Source organism: Lacerta agilis, chromosome 9, assembly GCF_009819535.1.
Source record: "Lacerta agilis isolate rLacAgi1 chromosome 9, rLacAgi1.pri, whole genome shotgun sequence".
NCBI lineage: Eukaryota > Metazoa > Chordata > Lepidosauria > Squamata > Lacertidae > Lacerta > Lacerta agilis.
The window spans coordinates 47,221,150-47,245,253 of NC_046320.1; the positions used below are offsets into that span (position 1 = coordinate 47,221,150).

Genomic DNA, 24,104 nt, shown 5'->3' on the forward strand with positions numbered 1-24,104 from the left:
TCTGAATAGGAATGAGGAGACCAATCTGGTGTGTATCATTATCACTGAGACTTAGGTGGGTGAACAGGGTGGAGTTGGGACTCAGCTATACAGGTGCAAATACAATGTATTAAGTGTGTTTTAAGTGCATTATACAAATGTGACACTAGATGACGATGGTGAGCGAATTCAATATATTTTTCAAAATACTTTTTTAAAAAGCATTTTCACAGTGTTTTTAATATGTGTTTAGATTCCGCCTTGGTCTCACTCAGCTGTGCCCACCTGGGTACTTAGTGCTGCATCAGGGCAGGTTTGATGGTCAGGGAGGAGGAGATGCTGTGGTCTATAGAAATTCTCTATCTTCTCTCCAGGCTCTCTGGAGAGGGAGGGAGGGAGGGGGGGGAGAGAAAACTTTTTCAGTAGGGGGCCGGTCCACTGTCCCTCAGACCTTGTGGGGGGGGGGGATGAACTACCGGTATATTTTTTTTAAAATATGAACAATTCCTATGCCCCACAAATAACCCAGAGATGCATTTTAAATAAAAGGACACATTCTACTCATGTAAAAACATGCTGATTCCCGGACCATCTGCGAGCCCAATTTAGATGGCAATTGGACAGCATCCGTCCCCTGGGCCTTTGTTTGGGGACCCCTCGATTAAGGACTCTGCTGGTTTACTGCTCAGTGGTCTCCCTGCCTGAGCTGTTCTCAGAGGTGGTGTTGGGGACTCCTAGACTGCTTGCTGGTTTTGTGGGACTTTCATGCTGGTGAGACTGGCTCTGGGGTGGTTCAGGATTTCACGACTGCCATGACAATGGGGCTGTTCCAACTTGTCATCGGCCCAATGCATGTGGCAGGCCACATTCTGGACTTTCTTTTTCTCAACTAGGCAGGAAAAGAAGGACCTGAAAGTGGGGGTTATTGATATCAGCCCCTTTCATGGTCAGATCACTTCCTGTTGAGATTTAGGCCAGCAGCACCTTTCCCCCTCTTGCAGCAGAGGGGGACCTATTAGGGCAGCCTGCCCTCAGAAGCTAATGGATCTTACTGGTTTCCTGGCGACTCTGTAGGATTTTCCAGCTGATAGGACTGGCACTCCTGTGAAAGCCCTGGCTGACCTGTGGAACATCTAAATGGCTTGGGCCACATGAGTGCCTCTGAGCTCCATCTCCCGCTTTGTGGTGTCTAATGGGCTCCCTGGTATTCTCCAGAGCTTAGGGCGAGAAAACGAATGACTTAAAATCAGGTACACATTCAAACTGAGCCTCTTCAGTTCAGGCACAAGTTTAGTCATGCCAGCCCAGGTCTCCCCCCCCCCCCCCGGCAGTAACTGATAATGCTTTCAGACCTTGAAAGAGAACCTGACCTCTGATCTTTGGAATTCTGCTCAATTCTTGTGGGGCAACTTTATCCTATATGCTCTTGATTATCAGTGATGGGTTGATTAGATGTCTTTGTTAGTTAATGATTTCTTCCGATGGGCCTAAATTAGCAGGCACCAGCTGGCACTGTAGGAAAACCTTTCATCAGGAAAAGATTCTTGGGCAATTGAGGTCATGCAGCTACTTATCCCAACAAACTTGCTCTCAATAAGATGCCTTTAGATAGAATTCATTGACCTCAAACAAAATATGCTCTGGGAGCTAAAACGTATGGTCAAGAGACCCACATGGAACATCTCCTACAGGGCCGAAACATTTCAGATTGCAGATTGGGAGACACGGGTCTCAGTGGTCCCCTCTGTGCATGGGCACCCCACCCAGAAAAGAAAACATACCAGAGGAAAAGGTTGTAGGCTGATTTTCTAAAAGAGATGCTGTTGTGTTTTGTTTTTTTTAAAGTACAGCTTGTTTCTATGTGGAGAGCATGCAGACATGTGTTTTCTCACTTCCCCTCTTTGTGGTAGACTCCAGTAAAAGCTTTCCCATATGATTCTCCTGACTGCTTCAGCTCCAAGTGGCAGTATTTACAACAAGGTCCCCCATGCAATTGTAAACCACCCACTCCCTATGCACCTGTCCAACCACAATGGCACTTTTCTGGTCCCCTGCCAATTCTGCTGTGTGTGTGCTGTATGCCCATGTTAAAATGAAGCCATGTTGATCAGAGGTAGGGAATACAGGAAGGCGGAGGAAAGGCTGGCAAACTCAAAAGGGCAATGAAGCATTTGGTCATGCATGGGCACCAGCTTACGCCTCTCTATTCTGGGCACCTTGGTGGGCATCTAGTTCATCCCTGTCTTTGATCTCCAGCAGCAGAAGCAAAGCATGGGCATTGAGGGCCAACTCCACTTGGTTGGAGTGTGGTGCTGATAATGCCAAGGTTGCAGGTTCAATCCCTGTATGGGACAGCTGCATATTCCTGCATTGCAGGGGTTGGACTAGATGATCACCAAGGTCCCTTCCAACTCTACGATTCTATGATCGCACACTTTGGATTTGCATCCACCTGATACTAAGATCCCCAGGCTGAGTAACTTGCAAATAACAAAGGCATTATTGTTTTATTTTCATGCTGAAATCCTCTGTCTCTGCACAGTCTCTTCTCCTGGGTTCTCATTTGGCTGCTTACAGAGTTGAATGGAGGAGTTCCTATTGGGAGCCATTTGTGAAATTATCGTCTGATATATTGCATGGCTGAAAATCATTGCTGTCCGATAACAAGAATGTCACAGTTCAGGTGCCAGGACCTGTTTCTTAACTGCAGCAATGAAATCAATAGGATGTGCCAAGAGTATGGTTGATCCTCATTTAGCTAGCTGGCTAAAACATAGGGAAGTGCTTATCTTATCTCTCAGAATATGGTTTGAGAATTGCAGCTGAAATGTACCTGACAAAGTCCAGCCTGGCATCCTCCCTGCTAAATAGTTCCACAGTCAACATTCATCCAATCAACTTAATATAACAACTCCCTCCCCTGACTAGTAGAGTAATTTTGATCTCACAGATGGGATAGAAATATGAATGGGAATAGTGGGGCTCTTGGCTGCAAATATACATTTATAGCTCCAACTTCCCCAGTGGTGCTGTTTCCAAAATTTCAGCTGCAAATTATATACACACACCATTCTTTTAAAGCACGTTCAAAGCGAAGTTTTCTCCTCAAAAAATTCTGGGCACTGTAGTTTGTCAAGGGTTGCTGGGGATTTGAACTCTGTGAGAGATAAACTATAGTGCCCAGATTGCTTTGAGGGCGGGAAATATGCTTTCAATGTGGTTTAAGGGCACAGAATAGGCCTTCACAGTGTTGGCTTCCCACTTCTGGAATGCTGTCCTAAGGAAGGCACCATTATCACTTAGCTTTTCTACATTTCTTACATTTCTTTTCCACCAGGCCTTTGTATTTTAGTAATCTATGGGCTTCTTCTCTCTTGAGGCAATGTAACCCCCAAGCTACAGACCTGCTCCTTCTGGGGGAGTGCAACCTCAACTAGAAGAGGCCATCTCTCTACTTCTTGGACCCAAGAACTTGGAACACATAAGCAGCTCTGTCTTATCAGCATTCTGCTTCAATTTACTGCCCCATATCCAGTCCACCACCATGTTCAAGCACTAGTCTACTACCTGAACGGCAACTCCTGATTCATATGAAACAAACAGATAGAGCTTAGTATTATCTGCATATTCATGACATCTCATGTATATCTCCTAAGGACAGCTCCCAGCATTTTCAGATATATGTGGGGGACATAGGGGCCAAGGTGGAACCCTGCATTATGCCACAAGACAACTCCCATAGTGCAATAGCTCTCACCATAACTACTTTCCGGAAATGACCCTGAAAGTAGGAGCAGAACCACTTAGAAGGATGGCATGGTTAACAGTGTCAAAAGCTGCTAAGAAATCTAGAACAAACAGGGTTGCACTTCTCCCATCTAGCTCCCAAGCAAATGTGGGTGACCAAGGCAGTTTCAGTGTCATGAGCCGACTGGAAACCAAACTGAAATGGGTCCAGATAATCAGTTTCTTTCAAGTATCCCTGAAGCTGGGCCACCACTCTCCCCCCACAATCACCTTGCCTCCAAAATGGATATTCATCACTGGTGATAGTTGTTACACCAACCAAAGCATCACAAAATAGTGTGCAAGCTCCAGAACTCTTCATCAAGCTGAACAGTAAACAGAGTAATGGGTGGGCAGGGAGAGGAATCTTTTTTGGCTGGTGTTGTAGCCAAACAATATTAAGATGAATGGGAAACGAGACAGTAAATATTCAAATGAAGCTCTTTATGTGCTGTGCAGGAATTAGGTTCCACCTGCTGGGAACAAAAAGCAGAACAATGACTAACTCCTCATCTCTGAAAATCTAACAAAATTGTTTAACCATTTAACCACTTGACAAAATGTTATGGAGAACTCAGAAGCTTGCCACACCAATTTTGTATATTTTGGTTGCTTTAATATTTTGGTACTGCCCTAAAACGGACTTTGGAATTCTACTCATACGTGATGCTCAAATATAAGGACTTCTTCAAATATTCAATCCAAGCACCCAGCCTACAGAGAAGTGGAGTGAGATTTTTATTTTTATTTTAAAATCATAATAATCAATGTTTATTAAGTGTTTCAAACCAGTGAGCATTTAGAGAGTGCTGGAAAGGAGGAAATAGTCAAGAAAGTATGTGTGGGACTTCAAACGTAGTCTAGAACTGACTGAAGCCAAAAGTAGGTTGTTGAAGAGCTATTATGATGCATGTTTGAATTGGTGGCACACATTTCAAGTTCCTGATGACTCTTGAGAGTCCCATGGACTGCAAGAAGATCAAACCTATCCATTCTCAAATAAATTAGCCCTGAATGCTCACTAGAAGGACAGATCCTGAAGTTGAGGCTCCAGTACTTTGGCCACCTCATGAGAAGAGAAGACTCCCTAGAAAAGACCCTGATGTTGGGAGAGATGGAGGGCACAAGGAGAAGGGGACAACAGAGGATGAGATGGTTGGACAGTGTTCTCGAAGCTACTAACATGAGTTTGGCCAAACTGCGAGAGGCAGTGAAGGATAGGCGTGCCTGGCGTGCTCTGGTCCATGGGGTCACGAAGAGTCAGACACGACTGAACGACTGAACAACAAAAGAGTAGTTGTTCCTCAGAAAGTCAGGTTGATTTTTTACTAGGCTTAGAGTGCTATACTTGCTACTAAGCTTCACTGAGTTTAGTGGGGCTGTGTATAGAGCTGGAGTACAGGATTCTCACCCCTGTTTAAAATACTTCACCCCCAATTGAGAAAATACACATGCTAAGATGTTGCTCTCAAACCAGTCCTGTGTTGAGCAGGCATGGCAATGCTCTTTTTTTCCTGCGCTATGGAGACACAGACATCCTCAGCAGGAGAGGTAACTTAGTACAGTACAGTTTGATCTTGTTTGCCTTGGCTGACCTGCCAAATTCAAACCATTAAGCTGCCCTATACTTAGATTCTCAGAATTTGAATTGGCAAAGCACCTAAGGCAAAACGGACAACAATGGGCAGAGTCCAGATTGAATGCTCTGCACTTGTCTTTCCCGCTCTTATTATAGAGAGTGGAACAGCTTCCAAACACCACCTGGGGTTGGATGCAACAAGGCAGCATGAAGAAGCTTTGTGCTCTCTCTCCTTGGGTCAATATTTAATTTCTCTCAGCAGTAAGACACCAAAAAAGGATTGATAAAAGTTTGTTAGTTCAAATAAGGAGTTTCAATTAAACCACATCCCCACCCTGATTCCTTTTCTCTCTGTGTTTTCTCTCTTTCTCTTTAAATCAATAGTCACAGTTTAATATGTTATTCAAAGCTGTACTACAAAGAACCGTGGACTTGGGAACACTTATTCACTTCAGCTGGGTTTTCACAGGCACCCTTTGCAACAGGGTAAATAATCTGTTTTAGAAGCTGAATCTTATAGGGCCATGTGACTAAATTGCACTTTAGTCAGCCACACCAGTGTGTGAATTGCTTTCAAGATAAGTGAAGGCATAAATCTCCCCCTAGGGAACTAAGGAATACCTCAGGTTGAGCAGAAATCACCTCAGTCAGTGTTAAGCTCCCCTCTTACAGCCGATAAGCATGGCATTTGATGGCACCTGGAAGGTGGAGAAGAGTGAAAACTATGAGAAGTTCATGGAGGCGATGGGTAAGATATGGATCCCCTTTGCCTCCTATGACAATGTTTGTTATCACTGCTATTTGAAAGCTTGGTGGAGATGCTGCCCTTCTTTTCATGGTCTCCTTAGCCACTGATGTTCTGCTGCATTGTCTGCTACCTACTAAATCTCAGCTCTTCTATCCTTCAGAGGGAGCTTCCTGGGGAAAAAAAAAACCTTGCCAGTAAATCAATCTTGCACAACCATTAAGGTTGCCTCTCCTCCTCCTCCTCCTATTCGTCCAACACGGGAGATGTAGTGATGTTGAAATGTTTTGCTAGGTTTTTTCCCCCTGCAGAGGGAAAAAATTTTTTTTAGCACTGCCGGCACGTTGCAATAAAGAACACGCCGCTATTTACTTTTACCCTGCACTTTTCTTGGAGCAGCTCATTGTGGTGTGCATAGTTTATGCCCTTGCCACCACTGTTTTATCTTCACAAGCACCCCCCCCCCGTGAGGTGGGATGGCTGATAAAGCACATTTGAAACACATTCTTTCCTTTGGGGAATTCTGGGAAATGTAGTTTACCCCTCACACAGTCACAATTCCCAGTAACCCGTAACAAACTACAGTGCCTGTATATATGTGTATATATACATTGGTGGGGAAGAACGTGCTTCCTATGTGCTTTAAAGTTATAGTGTATATGCAGCCACTCACCCTGTGTGCTTCACGGCTAAGCAGATATTTCAACTTGGGTTGAGCACTCAATGGAATATGCCATATGGCCACTATACAGCATTTGCAGCCCTCAAGCTGCTGTTGGAGTCCATTTTTTAAAAAAAATTAAATTTATATACCGCCCCATATCTGCAGGTCTCAGGGCAGTTGTTGTTGTTGTTGTTGTTCAGTCGTTCAGTCGTGTCCGACTCTTCGTGACCCCATGAACCAGAGCACGCCAGGCACCCCTATCTTTCACTGCCTCCCGCAGTTTGGCCAAACTCATGCCAGTCGCTTCGAGGACACTGTCCAACCATCTCATCCTCTGTCGTCCCCATCTCCTTGTGCCCTCCATCTTTCACAACATCAGGGTCTTTTCCAGGGAGTCTTCTCTTCTCATGAGGTGGCCAAAGTACTGAGTCTCAACTTCAGGATCTGCCCTTCCAGTGAGCACTCAGAGCTGATTTCTTTAAGGATGGATAAGTTTGATCTTCTTGCAGTCCATGGAACTCTCAAGAGTCTCCTCCAGCACCATAATTCAAAAGCATCAATTCTTTGGTGATCAGCCTTCTTTATGGTCTAGCTCTCACTTCCATACATTACTACTGGGAAAACCAAAGCTTTAACTATACGGACCTTTGTCAGCAAGGTGATGTCTCTGCTTTTGAAGATGCTGTCTAGGTTGTCATTGCTTTCCTCCCAAGAAGCAGGAGTCTTCTAATTTTTTGACTGCTGTCACCATCTGCTGTGATCATGGAGCCCAAGAAAGTAAAATCTCAGGGCCGTTAACAGGATTAAATCTCACCAACCCCAGCCCTCATTAGCCCATACATTCACCCTCCTTCTATAGGCCAGCCACATATATGTGGCTTTCTTCAGCTGACTCTCACCCACTCCAAAAAAACCTTTCCTGCCCAATATTTGGTGCTTCCAAGTAAGGGCTTATTACTGCAAATGTGTTATTGAGATATTACAAATGGGTTGTTAATAGGAAAGAAATTCAATTCAGTTCACATTTGGAGGCAAACTTACCTAATTTACACTTTATGAAACACTGTATTTTACTCTGCAAACCACCTTGAGATCTTATGATGAACGGAAGTATATACCGGTAAATCTAAATAATAATAATAATAATAATCATAATAATAATACTAAATAACAATACGCCCATCATTAAAAAAGAAGTCACACTTTTCTTAATTTTGCAATGCAATCCTCTAGTCGAGTAATGCGTGTGCAAAAGTGCACACACTAGGGTAAAATGTGCGAATAAAAATGAATATATTAGTGAAAATAGCAAAGAAAAATGCTTTATAGCAGGGAAAGTTGCTTTGCAAACATGACCAATAATTGCATACCAAAATGTACCTATTAGGAGAAAACGCTGGTGAATTTTTGTGAAGGTAGTTTTTAATAGTTGCAAACTGATGTAAAAATGTGGAGAACTGAAGATTGGAAAAATGAGAAACAACAAATTATTTCGGACAGGTTTTTTTTTATTAAAAAACTTAGCGCGTTTTCCAGGGAAAGGGAAAATCCAGATTAAATGAGAACAAATGTAGGCTTTGATACTGACTATATCAGGTGGACACTGCAAAAAACTTGCATGCACGAGGAATGTGCATTCCACAACAAACATCTGGAAGCAGCCCTACATAGCTGTTTCACATTGAGCAGCATCAACTTATGCCACCCCCAAGATGTTTAGCAATGATATCTTCCTTCCCCCTGGCTCAGAAGAATATAAAAAGGTAAAGAGACCCCTGACCATTGGGTCCAGTCGCAGATGACACTGGGGTTACGGTGCTCATCTCGCGTTACTGGCTGAGGGAGCCGGCGTACAGCTTCCGGGTCATGTAGCTGGCATGACTAAGCCGCTACTGGTGAACCAGAGTAGCACACAGAAATGCCATTTACCTTCCCGCCGGAGTGGTCCCTATTTATCTACTTGCACTTTGACGTAGTGGCAGGAGCATGGACCGAGCAACAGGAGCTCACCCCATCGTGGGGATTCGAACCGCCGACCTTCTGATCAGCAAGCCCTAGGCTCTGTGGTTTAACCCACAGTGCCACCCACGTCCCCAGAAGAATATAGAGAGCTACATAAATCAATTTCTGAATGGATTTACACTATTGAAGGCTCTTTCTTTTCAAAGAGAACAGAATAGAAGGCAGAAAGTTATCTACATACTCAGGGTCTTTGAGGTAACAAACATTAAAGAGAAATGTCAAGGACCCAGCATTAGTTTGTCCGATGTGCTTTCCAAGCCTTTTTCTATGGCATATTGCAGATCACATATGGTTCACACACTGCCTTAAAAGCCATGGCAAGCCAACAGCATGGGGATATGCAGAAAGGATATCTAGAATGGGTGTGTTAGCACTGAACACCATGGAAAACTATTTCAGAGGTCAAAAAGAAGAGAGTCTTGGGTACAACTTGCTCAATGCTAACCTTCAATTAGTTAATTTGCTTACTTTTTTTTTAAAGAACATTCCTACTGGGTGTTTTACTTGCTACCCTTTTCCCTTTCCAGGTATTAATTTAGTAAAGAGAAAACTAGGGGCCCATGACAACCTGAAGATCATTATTCAACAAGACGGAAACAAATTCACCATCAAAGAATCCAGCAATTTCCGCACAATAGAGATAGTATTCAACCTGAGAGAGAATTTTGACTACAGCTTGGCTGACGGAACTGAACTCCATGTAAGACACCTGCTCTTCTCCTGTGATGGTTTTGTTCCTGTGGGGCAAATCTGCAGAGAGCAGTACACAACTGATCTGGTTTGGGGTGGTTTCTAGGAACATTTAAGCTGAACCATATTTTTAAAACTCCATGTCTTTCTTTATGTTGTAGGGCAACTGGGACATGAAAGGCAGCCAGCTTGTAGGCACATTCAACCGAAAAGATAATGGGAAGGAACTTAAGGCACTGAGAGAAATCGTAGGAGATGAAATGATTCAGGTAAGTTCAGCAGGAATAATTAACGGATCGTCTTAAGTTTTATTTTCCTTTGCCAGCAACAACAAAAATCATTTAGGTCGGGGGTCAGCAACCTGCGGCTCCGGAGCCGCATGCGGCTCTCTGACAGGTCTCCCGTGGCTCCGGCATGCCCCCTTTCAATGCCCTTTCAATAATAATTAAATGGTTATCGGCAAAAAAAAGGGCCAAAAAAACCATGAATAATCCGCATCAACGTTGAACAGCTGGGCGGTCTTTCTCAGCCCTCTCGGGGTTCCCGAGGACAGACCCAAGATTGATGTCCACCTTGACCACTCCCAGAGAGAGGAAGCGACTTCTTCACACCAATAAGCGTGTGGGGAGGGCTGAGCTTTTACCACCTCGGCGTGCCGATTGGCAGGACAGATCGCCCGCCTTGGCGCATAGGCTCGGAGCCGGGGCCGGGGCCTTACCGACAAGGTAGCCACTGAAGATGAAGGTGGGAGGCGGGAACGGGAGAGCGATTCTTCGTCCGGCCAATGAGCCGCCGGGATGCCTGTTCCTGCTTGAGGGGAACATGCCAATGAGGGTGGCGTTAGGGCGGGGAGAAGAAGGAGCTGGGCTTTGCGAGTTATCGAGAGAGAGAGAGAGAGAGAGAAAAGAGTCGGGATAATAAAGGCGGCGGGAGGTGGCGGCGGCGATTGGAGCGGTCCCTGTTCTGAGCAGCCCCTGTCGGGCGGAATCCTTTTCAAAGCGGCCGCGCGGAGGGCGGAGCAGGTGGGCCAGGTGTCGCCGTGACGGGAGGGCAGTGATGGTCTCCGACAGGATGAAGTAGAGCTGCTTTGGGGCGGCGGCAGCGAAAACGTCCGGGCTGCTTCTGAAACCTCCGCCAACCGGTGCTTCGCCAGCGCTCGCTGCGGGCGGTGTACATGCTCAAGACGGCCCCAAGGGCGGCTCGGGGGCCCAGAGCCCCGAGGCCGGCGCGCTGCAGTGCCTGGCGTGATTTCCCCCCCCCCCAAACCTGTTTTTGGCTTTTTGGCTTTTTGCCTTGCTCTCCCACCCCCCTCTCTTTTTCTTCCTCCCCTCCTTTTTTAATCCAAGGGGAGAAATCCCATTTTTAAAACAAACAAACAAACGAAAAACAAACAAACACCCCCCACAGCTGCTGCAGCCACTCTATTTGAATTTTTATTATTACCCTTTTCTCCCTCTATCCCCCCTTTTTCTTTTCTCTTCCCCTTTTGTTTTTGTTTTCAAAAAAGGAAAAAGAAGAAAAAGATTTCCCCCCTTTATTTTTATTTTTTAAACTACTACATATTTTTAATAGATATTCTCCCCACCCCACCCCACCCCCAATTTATATTTTTCCACCCCACTTTTCCATTCCCACCCCCCCTTTTTCTTTCTTTATTAGTTCGCTTGCCAACCTATCTTAGAGGGGGAAGCCCTCTCTCCCACCCACCACACCCCCCAAAAAACAACTTTGAGCTGAACCCCAAAAAACGGGGGTAGATCACTGCTGAAAGTAGATCACAGTTTCTTGGGAGTTGGCCACCCCTGGTATAAGACATGTAACTAGAATAAAAATTTAAAAAAACCAAGCAAATAATTGTAATAACTACTGTAATAAAGCACTGCTATAATTATATATAATTTCCCTAAAATTTTGGTTTCATTTGCCTTTCCATGCTGAAATGTCACAACCTGAACGACCATGACTTGCCCCCCCCCCTAGTTTTGATCCTGGGTACGCCCCTGAGTCAATGCAAAAAAGTAATAACTTATTCTTGTTGTTTGTACTAATTATACTTTGCATTGGCTCCTATACGTTATTTATTATTATTGCATTAAGGTAAGAAACAATATATGCAGCGTTATATTTGTTTTAAATGTCGCAATGGTTTTGCGGCTCCCAGTTGTTTTTTTTCCCTTTGGAAACGGGTCCAAGTGGCTCTTTGTGTCTTAAAGGTTGCAGACCCCTGATTTAGGTTCTTGACAGGAACAAAGGAGATGTTCTTAAATTCTGACCCTAAGCCAATTTACTTGAAAGTACAATTGACTTTCCGTTTAAAGGAAACAGGAAGGAGATACATACCTGTTTTTCCACGGTGAATTGAAAGGGTTAGGATTACAACCTGAGGGAGACATTTCTTTTTGGCTGTAAAAGTTCAGAACTTACCTCAACCTGTTACAGAAATGATATTATAACAAGTGGGAGATGCCACAGTGCTCCTGTTCAGGGTGTCAGCCAGCCACTCACTCACTCAGACTTCTGCGTGTCATTCCCAAATTCTTATTTTTCTGTGTCTCCACAATAAACTTACTTATTGGGATGATTCTGGTAATTCTGGAAACCTTTGGGTTTCCCACACCTGCTGATACTGCCCTCTTGTGTTTCCGGTGCCATTTTGACTAACCAACTTCTACTTTCTAAAATAATGCATAAATGGAAGCACAACCATCCTTTTAAATTCTCACTTCTCCAAATTTTGTAGGGCCTTTCTCTAGCCAAGTAATGTCTATGAAACAACAGCTACTAGCATAAAATTTCTGAAAATGCCATACAAAATGCATTACTAGCCAGTTGAGGGAGAGGGGAGTCCACCCATTTGCTGTCTTGCACAGATTCACTTCCTTTGTTCCCCTTAATGGCGCTCTAAATATGCATTGGGTGTGCTTTAATTATAGGGTGTGGATCTGCTCAGTAAATGACAGCATTTTTCTCTCCTCTCCTTCCTCGTCACTCCAATAAGTAACATTCTGACTCTCTCTCTCTCTCTTTTGTACTATTTCAGACTTACGTCTATGAAGGAGTTACAGCAAAGAGAATCTTCAAGAGAGGTTGAACAACAGCCCAGGATTGAAATTTGAAATAAAACGGTACTTTATTTATGGGAACTGTAATTTCCCCACCAAGCACAAGAGTAATAGAGTTCTGATATGCTTGCCAACATACTATAACTGAAACGCAACTAATGTATGTCTATCTATAATGTCTGTTAGATAAATGGTATTGCTAAGACTGATTTATCTACCTTTTATAAATAGTGATGATGGTGTTGGTGAAAATAAACATTACTGCAATTCTACTCTGCTTTTCGGAAGCCGCATTTGTCTTTCATTATTGCACGTGAATGTTGTTTTTTATAAAAAAAAAAAAACCAGTTGTTGTTGTTGTTGTTGTTCAGTCATTCAGTCGTGTCTGACTCTTCATGACCCCATGGACCAGAGCATGCCAGGCACCCCTATCCTCCACTGCCTTCCGCAGCTTGGCCATCTCCTTCATGGATCACTGCCTTGTCGTGGCGAAGGGGCTTGAATAACTCAGGGAAGCTATGAGCTATGCCACGCAGGGCCACCCAAGATGGACAGGTCATAGTGGAGAGTTAAGACTAAATGTGATCCACCTGGAGGAGGAACCGGCAAGCCACTCCAGTATCCCTGCCAAGAAAAACTCCATGGACAAAGACAACAGGCAAAAAACCAATTAGATCACTCCATTTACATACATAATGCAAACAATGAGGGGGGCATAACCCAGAACTTAAGTCCGTTTACTTGATCTGTCCACCCCTTTCCCTTGATGAACAGATTTACAAGTGATACTAATATTACCAGTTTAAAAGCAGATTTTAAAATAAGTAAAAAGTAGAAGAGGTGAAAACATCAGCACCTATGTGTCTGGATAGGCTTGCCTAAGCAAAAAAAATGTTTTAACCAGGAACCGAAAAGAGGACAGCAAAGGCAGCCGTTACACTAAAGTATCAATTGCTTACAATCGCAGAGCAAATAATATTGCAGATCACCTATTCAGTACTTGGGTTTTCCCTTAGACAACTCTCACCTCTGCCCCTGAAGGAAAGAATGAAAAAGAAAAAGTCTATTGAAACACGACGATAACGTTTTCCGACTCTTCTTCTTTCTTTGACTATCTCTATGTCCTCTATGACGCAGTCACGCACGAGGCAATGAGATAGGAAACCTGCAGAGTCGCGCCTCACGAGGACATCCTGTCTGCAGGTGAGCCGATTCTGAAGCCCCTACCTCCGCTTGCTTCCGCTTTAACGTTATGGGCGGAAAGCATAGAAAGCCTCCGCGAGGTGAAGCTCCGGCTCCAAGGGGCCGGGACTTCCGCGTTTTGCCGGAAGTATCTGTCCGGGAGCGTGCGTGTCTCTCTCTACTTTTCCGCCGTTGATTCTCTACGGGCACGGGCGGCGGACGTGCGCCGGGAGTCGTCCTGCCGGCCGGACCTGCTTCCTGCGTGGGCGAGCCGCGTCTTCCCTCCGCCGCGCCCTCCCTTTGCTGCCTCGCTTGCTTACTTTCCGGCGCAGGGGCGATGGAGGCGGAGGACGGAGCGGAGCTGCGAGAGCGGCGCCCGGCGGAGCGGGAGCCGGGGCTGGCGGGGGCCGCAGAGGCCGTGTCCCGCGGGCCGCCCCTCTCGGGGACGTCCTACTGGCTGGACTTGTGGCTCATGGTCGCCTTCAACCTGGCGCTCTTCGTCTTCGTCTACCTGCTGCCGTGACGGTAAGAAAAAAGGAGACCCCTCCCGGGGGAAGGTTTCTCTGTTTAAACCCCCCCCCCCAAAAAAAAAACCCTCCCTGCATTTCGTATCAGAACTTTTCTCTCAAGGGGCTCGAGGCGACTTGCGTCTCCCCAGTGCTTTCGAACTGCTAGGTTGGCAGGAGCTGGGACCGAGCAAAGGGAGCTCAGCCCGTTGCGGGGATTCGAACCGCAGACCTTCTGATCTGCAAGCCCCCTAGGCTCAGTGGTTTAGGCTACAGCGCCACCCACGCCCCCCCCCCCTTTACAGTTGTGTAAAAAGAAAGTCCAAAGTCTTGTACTCCTACTCAAATGTTCTCACAAAGTGAGAAAGCAGCTTGGCAAATGCAACATTTTTGATGTGAAATAAAAGTGAAGGGGGGGGGAGGGGATAAAGAAAGAAAGCTCAAATCCAGAGTACCGTAGGTACTTTTTATTATTCCAGTGTGTTGCTATCATGCATCAACAAATCCAAAAAAACATAAAAGTTGAAGTGCAAAGTTTTCTCAAACATTTTAACTGTTCGTAAAACTTAGTTATTATCTCCCTCAAGGACAGCTTGGTTGTTGCAGTACATATGTAGAATCCAAAGATTGTTTCTATTGCATCGGTTGGACGTGGTTGTCTAGAACGCTGTCAGTTGGACTGGGCTCAACATCAAAGTGTGAGGTGATACCCAACTTTGTGCAGCATCACATTAGTATCGTCCTATAATTGATGCTGCTGTGGTGTCCATCAGTGGATGCCAAAGGTGTAAGAATAGCCTGAAAGCACGCATGACCATTTACTATGGTTGGAGGAGTTTCACATATGTGTTCTATTAAGTACTGCAGTCAAACATTTTGCTGATGCTGGGATTAGATTAGATCTGGAGCTTTTGTAATACAAGTGGAACTCGAAAAATTAGAATATCGTGGGAAAGTTCATTTGTTTCAGTAATTCAACTTAAAACTATTATATGAGAAAGACTCATGACATGCAAAGCGAGATATGTCAAGCCTTTATTTGTTATAATTGTGATGATTATGGCGTACAGCTGATGAAAACCCCAAATTCACAATCTCAGAAAATTAGAATATTGTGAAAAGGTACAGTAGCTACTCAATCCATAACACCTGCAAAGGGTTCCTGAGCCTTTAAATGGTCTCTCAGTCTGGTTCAGTAGGAATCACAATCATGGGAAAGGCTGCTGACCTGACAGTTGTGCGGAAAACCATCATCGAGACCCTCCATAAGGAGGGAAAGCCTCAAAAGGTAATTGCAGAAGAAGTTGGATGTTCCCAAAGTGCTGTATCAAAGCACATTAATGGAAAGTTATGCAAAGGGAAAAGTGTGGACGGAAAAGGTGCACAAGCAGCAGGGATGACCGCAGCCTGGAGAGGACTGTCAGGAAAAGACAATTCAAACGTGTTGGGGACTTTCACAAGGAGTGGACTGAGGGTGGAGTTAGTGCATCAAGAGCCACCACACACAGACGGATCCTGGAGATGGGCTTCAAATGTTGTATTCCTCTTGTCAAGCCACTCCTGAACAACAAACAATGTCAGAAGCGTCTTACCTGGGCTAAAGAAAAAAAAGAACTGATCTGTTGCTCAGTGGTCCCAAGTCCTCTTTTCTGATGAGAGCAACTTTTGCATCTCATTTGGAAACCAAGGACCCAGAGTCTGGAGGAAGAATGGGGAGGCACACAATGCCAGATGCTTGAAGTCCAGTGTGAAGTTTCCACAGTATGTGTTGATTTGGGGAGCCATGTCATCTGCTGGTGTTGGTCCACTGTGCTTCATTAAGTCCAGGGTCAACGCAGCTGCCTACCAGGAGATTTTGGAGCACTTCATGCTTCCTTCTGCAGATGAGCTTTATGGGGATGCTGACTTCATTTTCCAGCAGGACTTGGCACCTGCCCACACTGCCAAAAGTACCAAAACCTGGTTCATTGCCCATGGGATTACTGTGCTTGATTGAGCAGCAAACTCACCTGACCTGAACCGCATAGAGAATCTATGGGGCATTGCCAAGAGAAAGATGAGAGACATGAGACGGAGCAATGCAGAAGAGCTGAAGGCCGCTATTGAAGTATCCTGGTCTTCCACAACACCTCAGCAGTGCAATGCCACAGGCTGATAGCATCCATGCCACGCCGCATTGAGGTAGTAATTGATGTAAAAGGGGCCCAAACCAAGTACTGAGTACATATGCATGCTTCTAATTTTCAGAGGTCCAATATTGTTCTATTTGCAATCCTTGTTTTGTTGATTTCATTTAATATTCTAATTTTCTGAAATTGTGAATTTGGGGTTTTCATCAGCTGTACGCCATAATCATCACAATTATAACGAATAAAGGCTTGACATATCTCGCTTTGCATGTCATGAGTCTATCTCATATATTAGTTTCATCTTTTAAGTTGAATTACTGAAATAAATGAACTTTTCCACGATATTCTAATTTTTTCCAGTTTCACCTGGAATAATGGAATACTGAATGTGCAATAGAGCCAACTTGGTAAGTGATTTTGCTGGTTGTGACAAATGTACAGGCTTGCCCAGAATTCCAAAGAACCGATTTAAGGGGTGTGCATGGTGAGAAAATCTTTATGCTGGTTGAACTTTCACCTTACTGCTACATAGACTGCAACCTATGGTGGGTGTGGGTGTTTCTTGTGTGATTAAAAATGCTTTTATGTCCCGCTGGCAGGCTTCGCAGAGGCATCTGCTTAGCTACAGTGGGAAACAGGATTCTGGCCTGCTTAGGTCTTTGGTCTGGTCCAGTGGGTCTGCTTACATATTCAGTTTGTAGTGGGCACACTGACATACTATGTCCTAACTTCAGTTTTCTTCATCCGGCAGGACAACCTGATTCCATGGTAGAAAAGCTATTGTTGCCATTCCTCCAGCAGTATGTCTGTTCGGAACAAAGAAACGCTTGGGAAACTTATCTTGAGAAGTGATGCCTGCAACAACTGCATTTGAACTGTTAGCACTCTTTGTTGAGCCTGTCAGACGTGTGGTTTGACCTTCTACTTTTCAGCCTGAAATGGAAGTTGTGCCTTATGACAAATGTTACGCAGCTGTTGATGCACTTAAAGGTTTTCCACTGTATTAAAATGGTTCGTTTTATCTATGTATTCACACTTTAAAAGAGTAATTTGGAATAGATTGGAAGGCAGATATAACTGTTGATGTGCAGAAGAGTTTAAAAGTCTGTTATGCAGATGGTTAAGGGTAAGCTGATATCCCTTTTATTGGGCAATATGGCCAATTCCAACAGCCAAACTGAATTAGATAGGACAGCTGTGTTTGTCCTTTGCATTGATTGGCCTGTGTGGGTTCAGAGTTTCACAACAGAACATGTGCATGTCTGAAAGTAAGCAGTGCCTTCCTAGCCTCTTACCACTCTTTGTTCTCAGCATTGCGTAAGAGCTGTCACATGGAAAAGGGAGCAATCTTGTTTAAACCTGCTCTGGAGGCTAGGTCTCAAACCAATGGCTTCAAGTTGCAAGAAAGGAGATTCCAACTAAACATTCAGAAAAAAACTTTCTGACAGTAAGAGCTGTTCAGCAGTGGAACAGACTGCCACAAGAGGGGGTGGTGGACTCTCCTTCCTTGGAGGTTTTTAAACAGAGGTTGGAATGCCACCTGTCATGGATGCATTAGCTGAGATCCCTGCATTACAGGGGGGTTAGACTAGATGACCCTTGGGTCCCCTTGCAACTGTTAAGATTCTATGATTCTATGCTATGAAAGGAGTGGTTAAGAAGAAAAAACCACTCAAAAATGGAGGGGTGGGCAGGGAATGAAGGTGTGTCTCCTTTGCCATGCAATATGAACAGGGTATGAACTAACATTGCTGCCACCAGTGTGGGCCCCAATATCACTGTGCATGGTAGTTATATGCTTATACAGTCGTACTTTGGAAGTCGAACGGAATCCATTCTGGAAGTCTGCTTGGTTTCCAAAAACAGTAACTTCCAAGTTTGTGGCATTTGGGAGCTAAGCTGTTTGGAAACCAAGGTACGACTGTGCAGTATTGAAAATCTGAAACTAGAGCACATAAGAAAATTGGTATTTAAAAGGTCAAGAACTTTTATGCTAGTCTGGTTATAGCCCCACAGCTCTTGTTCCACTTAAGGCTGCAACTCTGTACACACTTAACAAACAGGAGACCACACTAAATGAGTTTGGACTTAATCCTGAACTTGACCCGTGTCAAATATGTTTCAAATCAAGGAATTCATTTCATTTCAGCCTTTTTACAGCACAGGTAGCTGCGCCCTTCCAGATTTTGTTAAATTCCCAATTCCCAGCAGCAGCTGGAGGGCCACAGGTTAGCCACCTGTTCACAGGAACACAAGTCTCACAAACCCCTGCAAGGTTATTCTTAGATGCAATGAAAAATGCAATAGAGCAGAAGGAAATCATGAAAACTGATTTTCTACTAGCCAGCTTGCTCATTTGACACAAAGGTTCACAATCCCAGTGTGAGAAGTCTTTCAGTGGTAAGCAACATTATATCCCTTTTCTTGAAGATAACAAATTCCTTCCAGTAGCACCTTAGAGACCAACTAAGTTTGTTCTTGGTATGAGCTTTCGTGTGCATGCACACTTCTTCAGATGCACACGAAAGCTCATACCAAGAACAAACTCAGTTGGTCTCTAAGGTGCTACTGGAAGGAATTTTTTATTTTATTTTGTTTTGACTATGGCAGACCAACACGGCTACCTACCTGTAACTTGAAAATAACGTTTATCAACAGTAAAACACAAACCTCACTAGGAACAAACACACATACAAGTGAAGTAGATAAACACTCTGTAGGGTAACTCCATTTTTATCTGACAGTTGAATGGGCAGAAAAATGCAATTTTGGATTAAAATTTTCTAGACAATGAAAATATTTTTACAAGACATGTTAAATGCATTTAACATTACAAAAGTCATACAAATCTATAATCTGAAGGGAACAATTATAAAAATAGGCACCCTGGAGAAGTCAAAAATCAATGTATGCACATTTGCTAGCAAATATTCATCTACTAAGAGTGCACGGTCAGTTAAAATTGACCATCTGTTATGACAGAAGCATTATCTGGTAGCCACAGATCTGTACAAAAGTTTGTCTGCAAAGACTGAAAACGAAGAAACATCTAAGTTTCTTTAAAGGACGTGTACACTTCAGAAAGTATGATGCTACTCAACTTTCTTACAAACAATACATTTGTTGACAGTGCCCACAAGCACGTTAGAAACAAATTTACAAATTAACATTTCTCGTTTGTAAAGTGACACTTTGCTATGCACATTTTTAAAATGTAGTAACGCTCTTACAGTAGTTTATTCACATTTGTTAGTCTTTACATAAATACTGCAAATTCAAATACCTTTCAGTAAGAGCTTTCAACTGTACACTTAAGATTCCAGTACTTGTCACAATGCCACTTCTGCCCATGAAGGCTTTACAACAACATCACATGTTATTTGTGTATAAGGAATGAGAGAGAAAAGTTTATTTATTTACTTGTTTTAAAAACCCTCAAGTACTGTATTAGAAACAGGAACTTTACAAAGCTGCTTTTAGATGAAATTCCTTCTGTCCTAAATTGAAGGGAAAAGGTTTGGTTTCACTTGCAGTTCTAAGTGTGTGTGTGTGTTATATGTACAAGTTGCAGCAGCACTACTGATAGAAGCAGCAAAGGAGGCAACAAGATGTGGAGCAACTGTTGAAGGATATTTGGTCTGGTGCATACATACCGGTAAGCAACAAATCTTAGGTTATATTTATGGTTAAGACACTTAACGTAAACATAAGAGGTCTGTTCAGACATTACTTGGCCTCCAAATCTACACTAGGCATGATTGGGTCAAAAAAATCCCAGATTCAAATAAATGTGAAATCCCACAATGCAGACATTACTTTATGCCAACAATGATGAAGCATGCAAGTCCTCGAACAAACCAATGTCTTGAATAGACCCAAAGTCTTGGGCAGCTATGCTAGGATTGTCACAATTTAGTTAAAAGCACAAACATATTCTGGATTTAATCCAAGTACAGTGCAAGCATTATGGAGTGTTTGAAAAATATATTAACTATCACTACAATTAAAACTAAAAGGCATTTACATTTTCTCCCTCTCCCAGCAATCATCTTGAAGGCCTTATTTATTCAAAACACTTATCAAAAGTAAATTAAAGGGTTTTATCCAGTAAAGTTGTCCTGTCCATGTAAGGACTTATGCTTAAGCATATTGAGACAGTTGAGGAACCCCCAGAACATATTTAGGGGGCAGCTGAGGGAGGGAGGGGAAGCTCCATAATACAAGTGGAAGCCCTTTCACAAACAGGATCACTTTGCAGGATGCAACCCACAGTCTTTTGCCATAACATTTCCCCTCCTCAAAGATCTGACTGATTCCATGATAGCTCTTGAGGAATATTTTGTTTTGTGCCCCTGCTTGTAGTTTTAAATAAAATGTTTGGAAAGCCAAACAGTATTTTCCATACATGCAGAGATATATAAATAATGTTTTCCAGAGCAAGTTTCAATATAAAAATATATTTATACAATTCATGATATGAAAATCTTTCCTGCAGCACAAAGACAGTCCCAACCAACCCCTAGTACATCCAACTGCTATGCAGAATTTGTAATATTTAAAGTAGGCTGTGTGGAACACCAGCTATTGCTATTTGAAATTCTAGCTACTATTTTATATATTAAAATAAACTCAAAAGTCACTTATTAAGGCATCATTTCAAATACTAAACATCTGATGGACTGACTTTGTTACAAGATATCCAGGGCAATGGAAATAATTGACTCAAGGAACTCAACATACTTTCTACACAATTTTTCAGATTATATGTACCATTCTGTGCATAGTTCTGATATCAGCATATCTGCCAGCATTTGTAAGACCGCAGTCTAAACTAAAATAGTTTTAAAGTGATCCTACAACAGCAAGAAAAACCTACAACAGCAAAAAAAATCTTACCAATGTGGCAAGACGACAGTAGTATTAGAACTACTGTAACTTTTTAGTTAATAGTACCTGAATATAAAGGGAAAGTCAAGACAACACTCCCGTTAAATGCACTTTTCACAATCTTGCAAGGGGTTCCAGGTAAGATTCTTAGGTCGGGCCAGTACTTTATAAAGTATCTTCAAGAATACTTATTCCCTGTTTGCTCAGAACTCCTTAACAAGGGTCTGTCTCCATATAAAAGCTCACCTCCTTACAATGATAACCACCTATAGACAATGTGCCACATGGCCTGCAAAGGTTCTTACTCTGGAAATGACCAATCTACAGGTTGGTAGCTAAATATTGATGTCACAAAGCTATGTAGGCCTGGGGGAAAAGGTCAGATGCAGCATGCAACCCATACATTGGCTACCCCTGAACTAACGAAATTCCCTTGGTTTATGTACACTAAGGACAGACTCAACATGCCATATTGAGGTAGTACAGTTCCCAAATGTCTATCACTTCAGTTTTAACATGAAGTGGTCTCCATGGGAAAATAAACTTTCCATACAAACACACAAATCATTCCTTATTGTGAAAACTACATAACCAGGGAGCAAAATATTCCAATTGAAACCCAAGGTGACACAAACCCCTAGGAGACTGTACTACCTTGTTACTGCATGTATCCTTTGGCGAAGTTTGTAAGTATAAACACCAAATAAATAATATAACATTGTAGCCATAATTCATTAAGCCAGAACAGTAACTGTCATGGGATGGACTTCCATACCCACAACCCATCATTCCAAAACCATGAAAGGCTATTCTACATTAGAAATCTTGAACAATTATGCATAAGCATTTCCTGCCTGGAGAAGGGCACTGGCTCAGTGATAGAGCACATGCTTTGCATGCAAAAGGTCCCAGGTTCAATCCCCAGGTAGGGCTGGGAGAAATTCCTGTCTAAAGCCATGGTGAGCCCCCTGACAGTCAGTGCAGACACCACTGAGCTAGATGGACCAATGATCTGACTCGGTATAAGGCAGCATCCTATCTTTCTATAACTGATAAAATGGTGGTTGGTGATTAAAAGATGCATGATTTACATTATGTAATATAAAGAAAGTGCCCTGAAATAGAGATGAGTAACTAATATTAAACACTTGTGAGATCGGAACCCGAAGGAGGTATTTCATAATGATTTCTACTAGTTAGTATGAAAATATGATCTAAACCAAGTCGTATTAAAAAGGTGCAGCATTCATTAGTTGCAAAAAGCAAACTATTCCTATTTATCAAATGAATGCCAGTTTAAAGAGGATCTCTTGTAGATTCTAATTTTAAAAGTGTAACAATGCTGGCTGAATAATTCTGCATTGGTCTATAATGAGTGCAAATCTTGTTAAAGCACAAAAGTAACAGGTCCAAAAGTCTTTGCATCTCTCTTAAACACGCATGCATGTGCAAAACCATCATTCAATAGCTGTAACTTCTCAATGAAGTATAAGTGAGGTACAGAAACCTAAACACTGCAACATGTTGGGGTGCCAAGCATTTATGCTCAATGGTTGCATATTCTACCTACTGCAATATATATTTCCAATGCTGGGTTTATGTCTCTGATCAGTTGTAGGATAATTTGATTCGGAATTACTGTGGTATGAAGTGTTCATCTGTATTCCACTTGGTGGCAAAGGTGTCTCTTTGTTTAACACGCCAGTGTCTGCAAAATACAGCTTGGGTCTCTGGTGGTATTTCATCCTGTATGTATCAGTCATACAGTTGTCAACTGAAAAGTAAGTAGTAAGAGATACAATATCATTGGCATTTGCATCCAGGGAGCTAGCACTTTGTCCTGTGAGGCAAGCTCCCTTATGTATAGGATTATTGGATACAGCCTGCAGATCGTTTACTGATAAACTTGATGGAAAATTCATCTTGGAAGACTCATTCCCGTGAAATGATTTAAGTCTTTCTTCATATGTAAATGGACTTGCTTCAGGTACAGTCTTTGAAGTTACCCTTGCAACATGCCTTTCAACACTGGAAGGATTTTTGCCCGGTACTTCTGTTGGTTTTAAATCCACAGCAGATTCATATTCTAAACCATGCAAACCAGTGAGAACATATTTCTTTGGTGGTAAAGGAGGAGGAAGATTTTGGTAAATTGCTTCTTGTGTGTCGTCATCAGTCCTACTACTATACAAATGAAGTTTATGTTCAGCAGGTGCAGTAGATTCAGTATAGGAAGGTTTGGATATATTCTGTTGTAAGAAAAATGCAAGCGCTGGCCTGGGTCTAACTGTCTTTGTATGAGGCAACTGCAAATGGGAAGAGAGAGACTCGCTGTTCTGAACCTTTTCAGACATGGTTAAGTTCTCGCCATTGTAAGAAGCTGAATTATCAGCAGTGTGTACTGCTATGTTTGTTTCATCAAGTATCTCTTCAGTAGGCCACTGTGCAGAGCTTTGCTCACTAAGTGCATTGTTCTTCATTTCTCTCTCAGGGTGGTCTTTTAAACCGGTCTGTAGTGTTAACGAATGAAAAAGCTTCTTATTGCAATCAGGTATGTCAGTCCTAGAAAACAAAGCATTAAAGAATGAAAACCACCAAAAACTTAAAACTGCAACCCAATTCTAGTTGAAGTCAACAAAAGAAGTTTCATGTTTTTTCAATTATTCTGGTTGACCTGCATATTTTGAAGGTTAGGCTAAGCCAGTTTCAACACTACCCAGCATTCAGAATGGACTGCTGATTAAGAGGCAGGACTATATAGTTATCAGTATGGATGATTCTTCATGGCTGAGTCATTAGGGCAGTGTGTGTATTTAAGAAACATATCCCAATTCAGCCCTCTTTCTTATCAAACATATGAAAAATTGTCATTC

General features: G+C 42.9%; 2 protein-coding genes across 2 annotated transcripts in view; one reads left to right on the top strand and one right to left on the bottom strand.

The window, feature by feature from the left end:
• Positions 1-5,934: 5,934 nt before the first annotated feature.
• FABP2 (fatty acid binding protein 2) lies at positions 5,935-12,699 on the top strand. Its single transcript, XM_033161036.1, has 4 exons — positions 5,935-6,092; positions 9,303-9,475; positions 9,627-9,734; positions 12,506-12,699. The coding sequence occupies exons 1-4, from the start codon at positions 6,026-6,028 to the stop codon at positions 12,554-12,556; spliced, it is 399 nt and encodes a 132-aa protein (XP_033016927.1). The 5' UTR covers positions 5,935-6,025; the 3' UTR covers positions 12,557-12,699.
• Positions 12,700-19,046: 6,347 nt separating this feature from the next.
• The window catches only part of USP53 (ubiquitin specific peptidase 53), a 28,230-nt gene continuing 23,172 nt past the window's right edge, over positions 19,047-24,104 (bottom strand). Inside the window, 1 exon segment of the mRNA XM_033159861.1 lies at positions 19,047-23,793. Within this exon segment, the coding sequence (XP_033015752.1) occupies positions 22,794-23,793 (1,000 nt within the window). The 3' untranslated portion in view covers positions 19,047-22,793.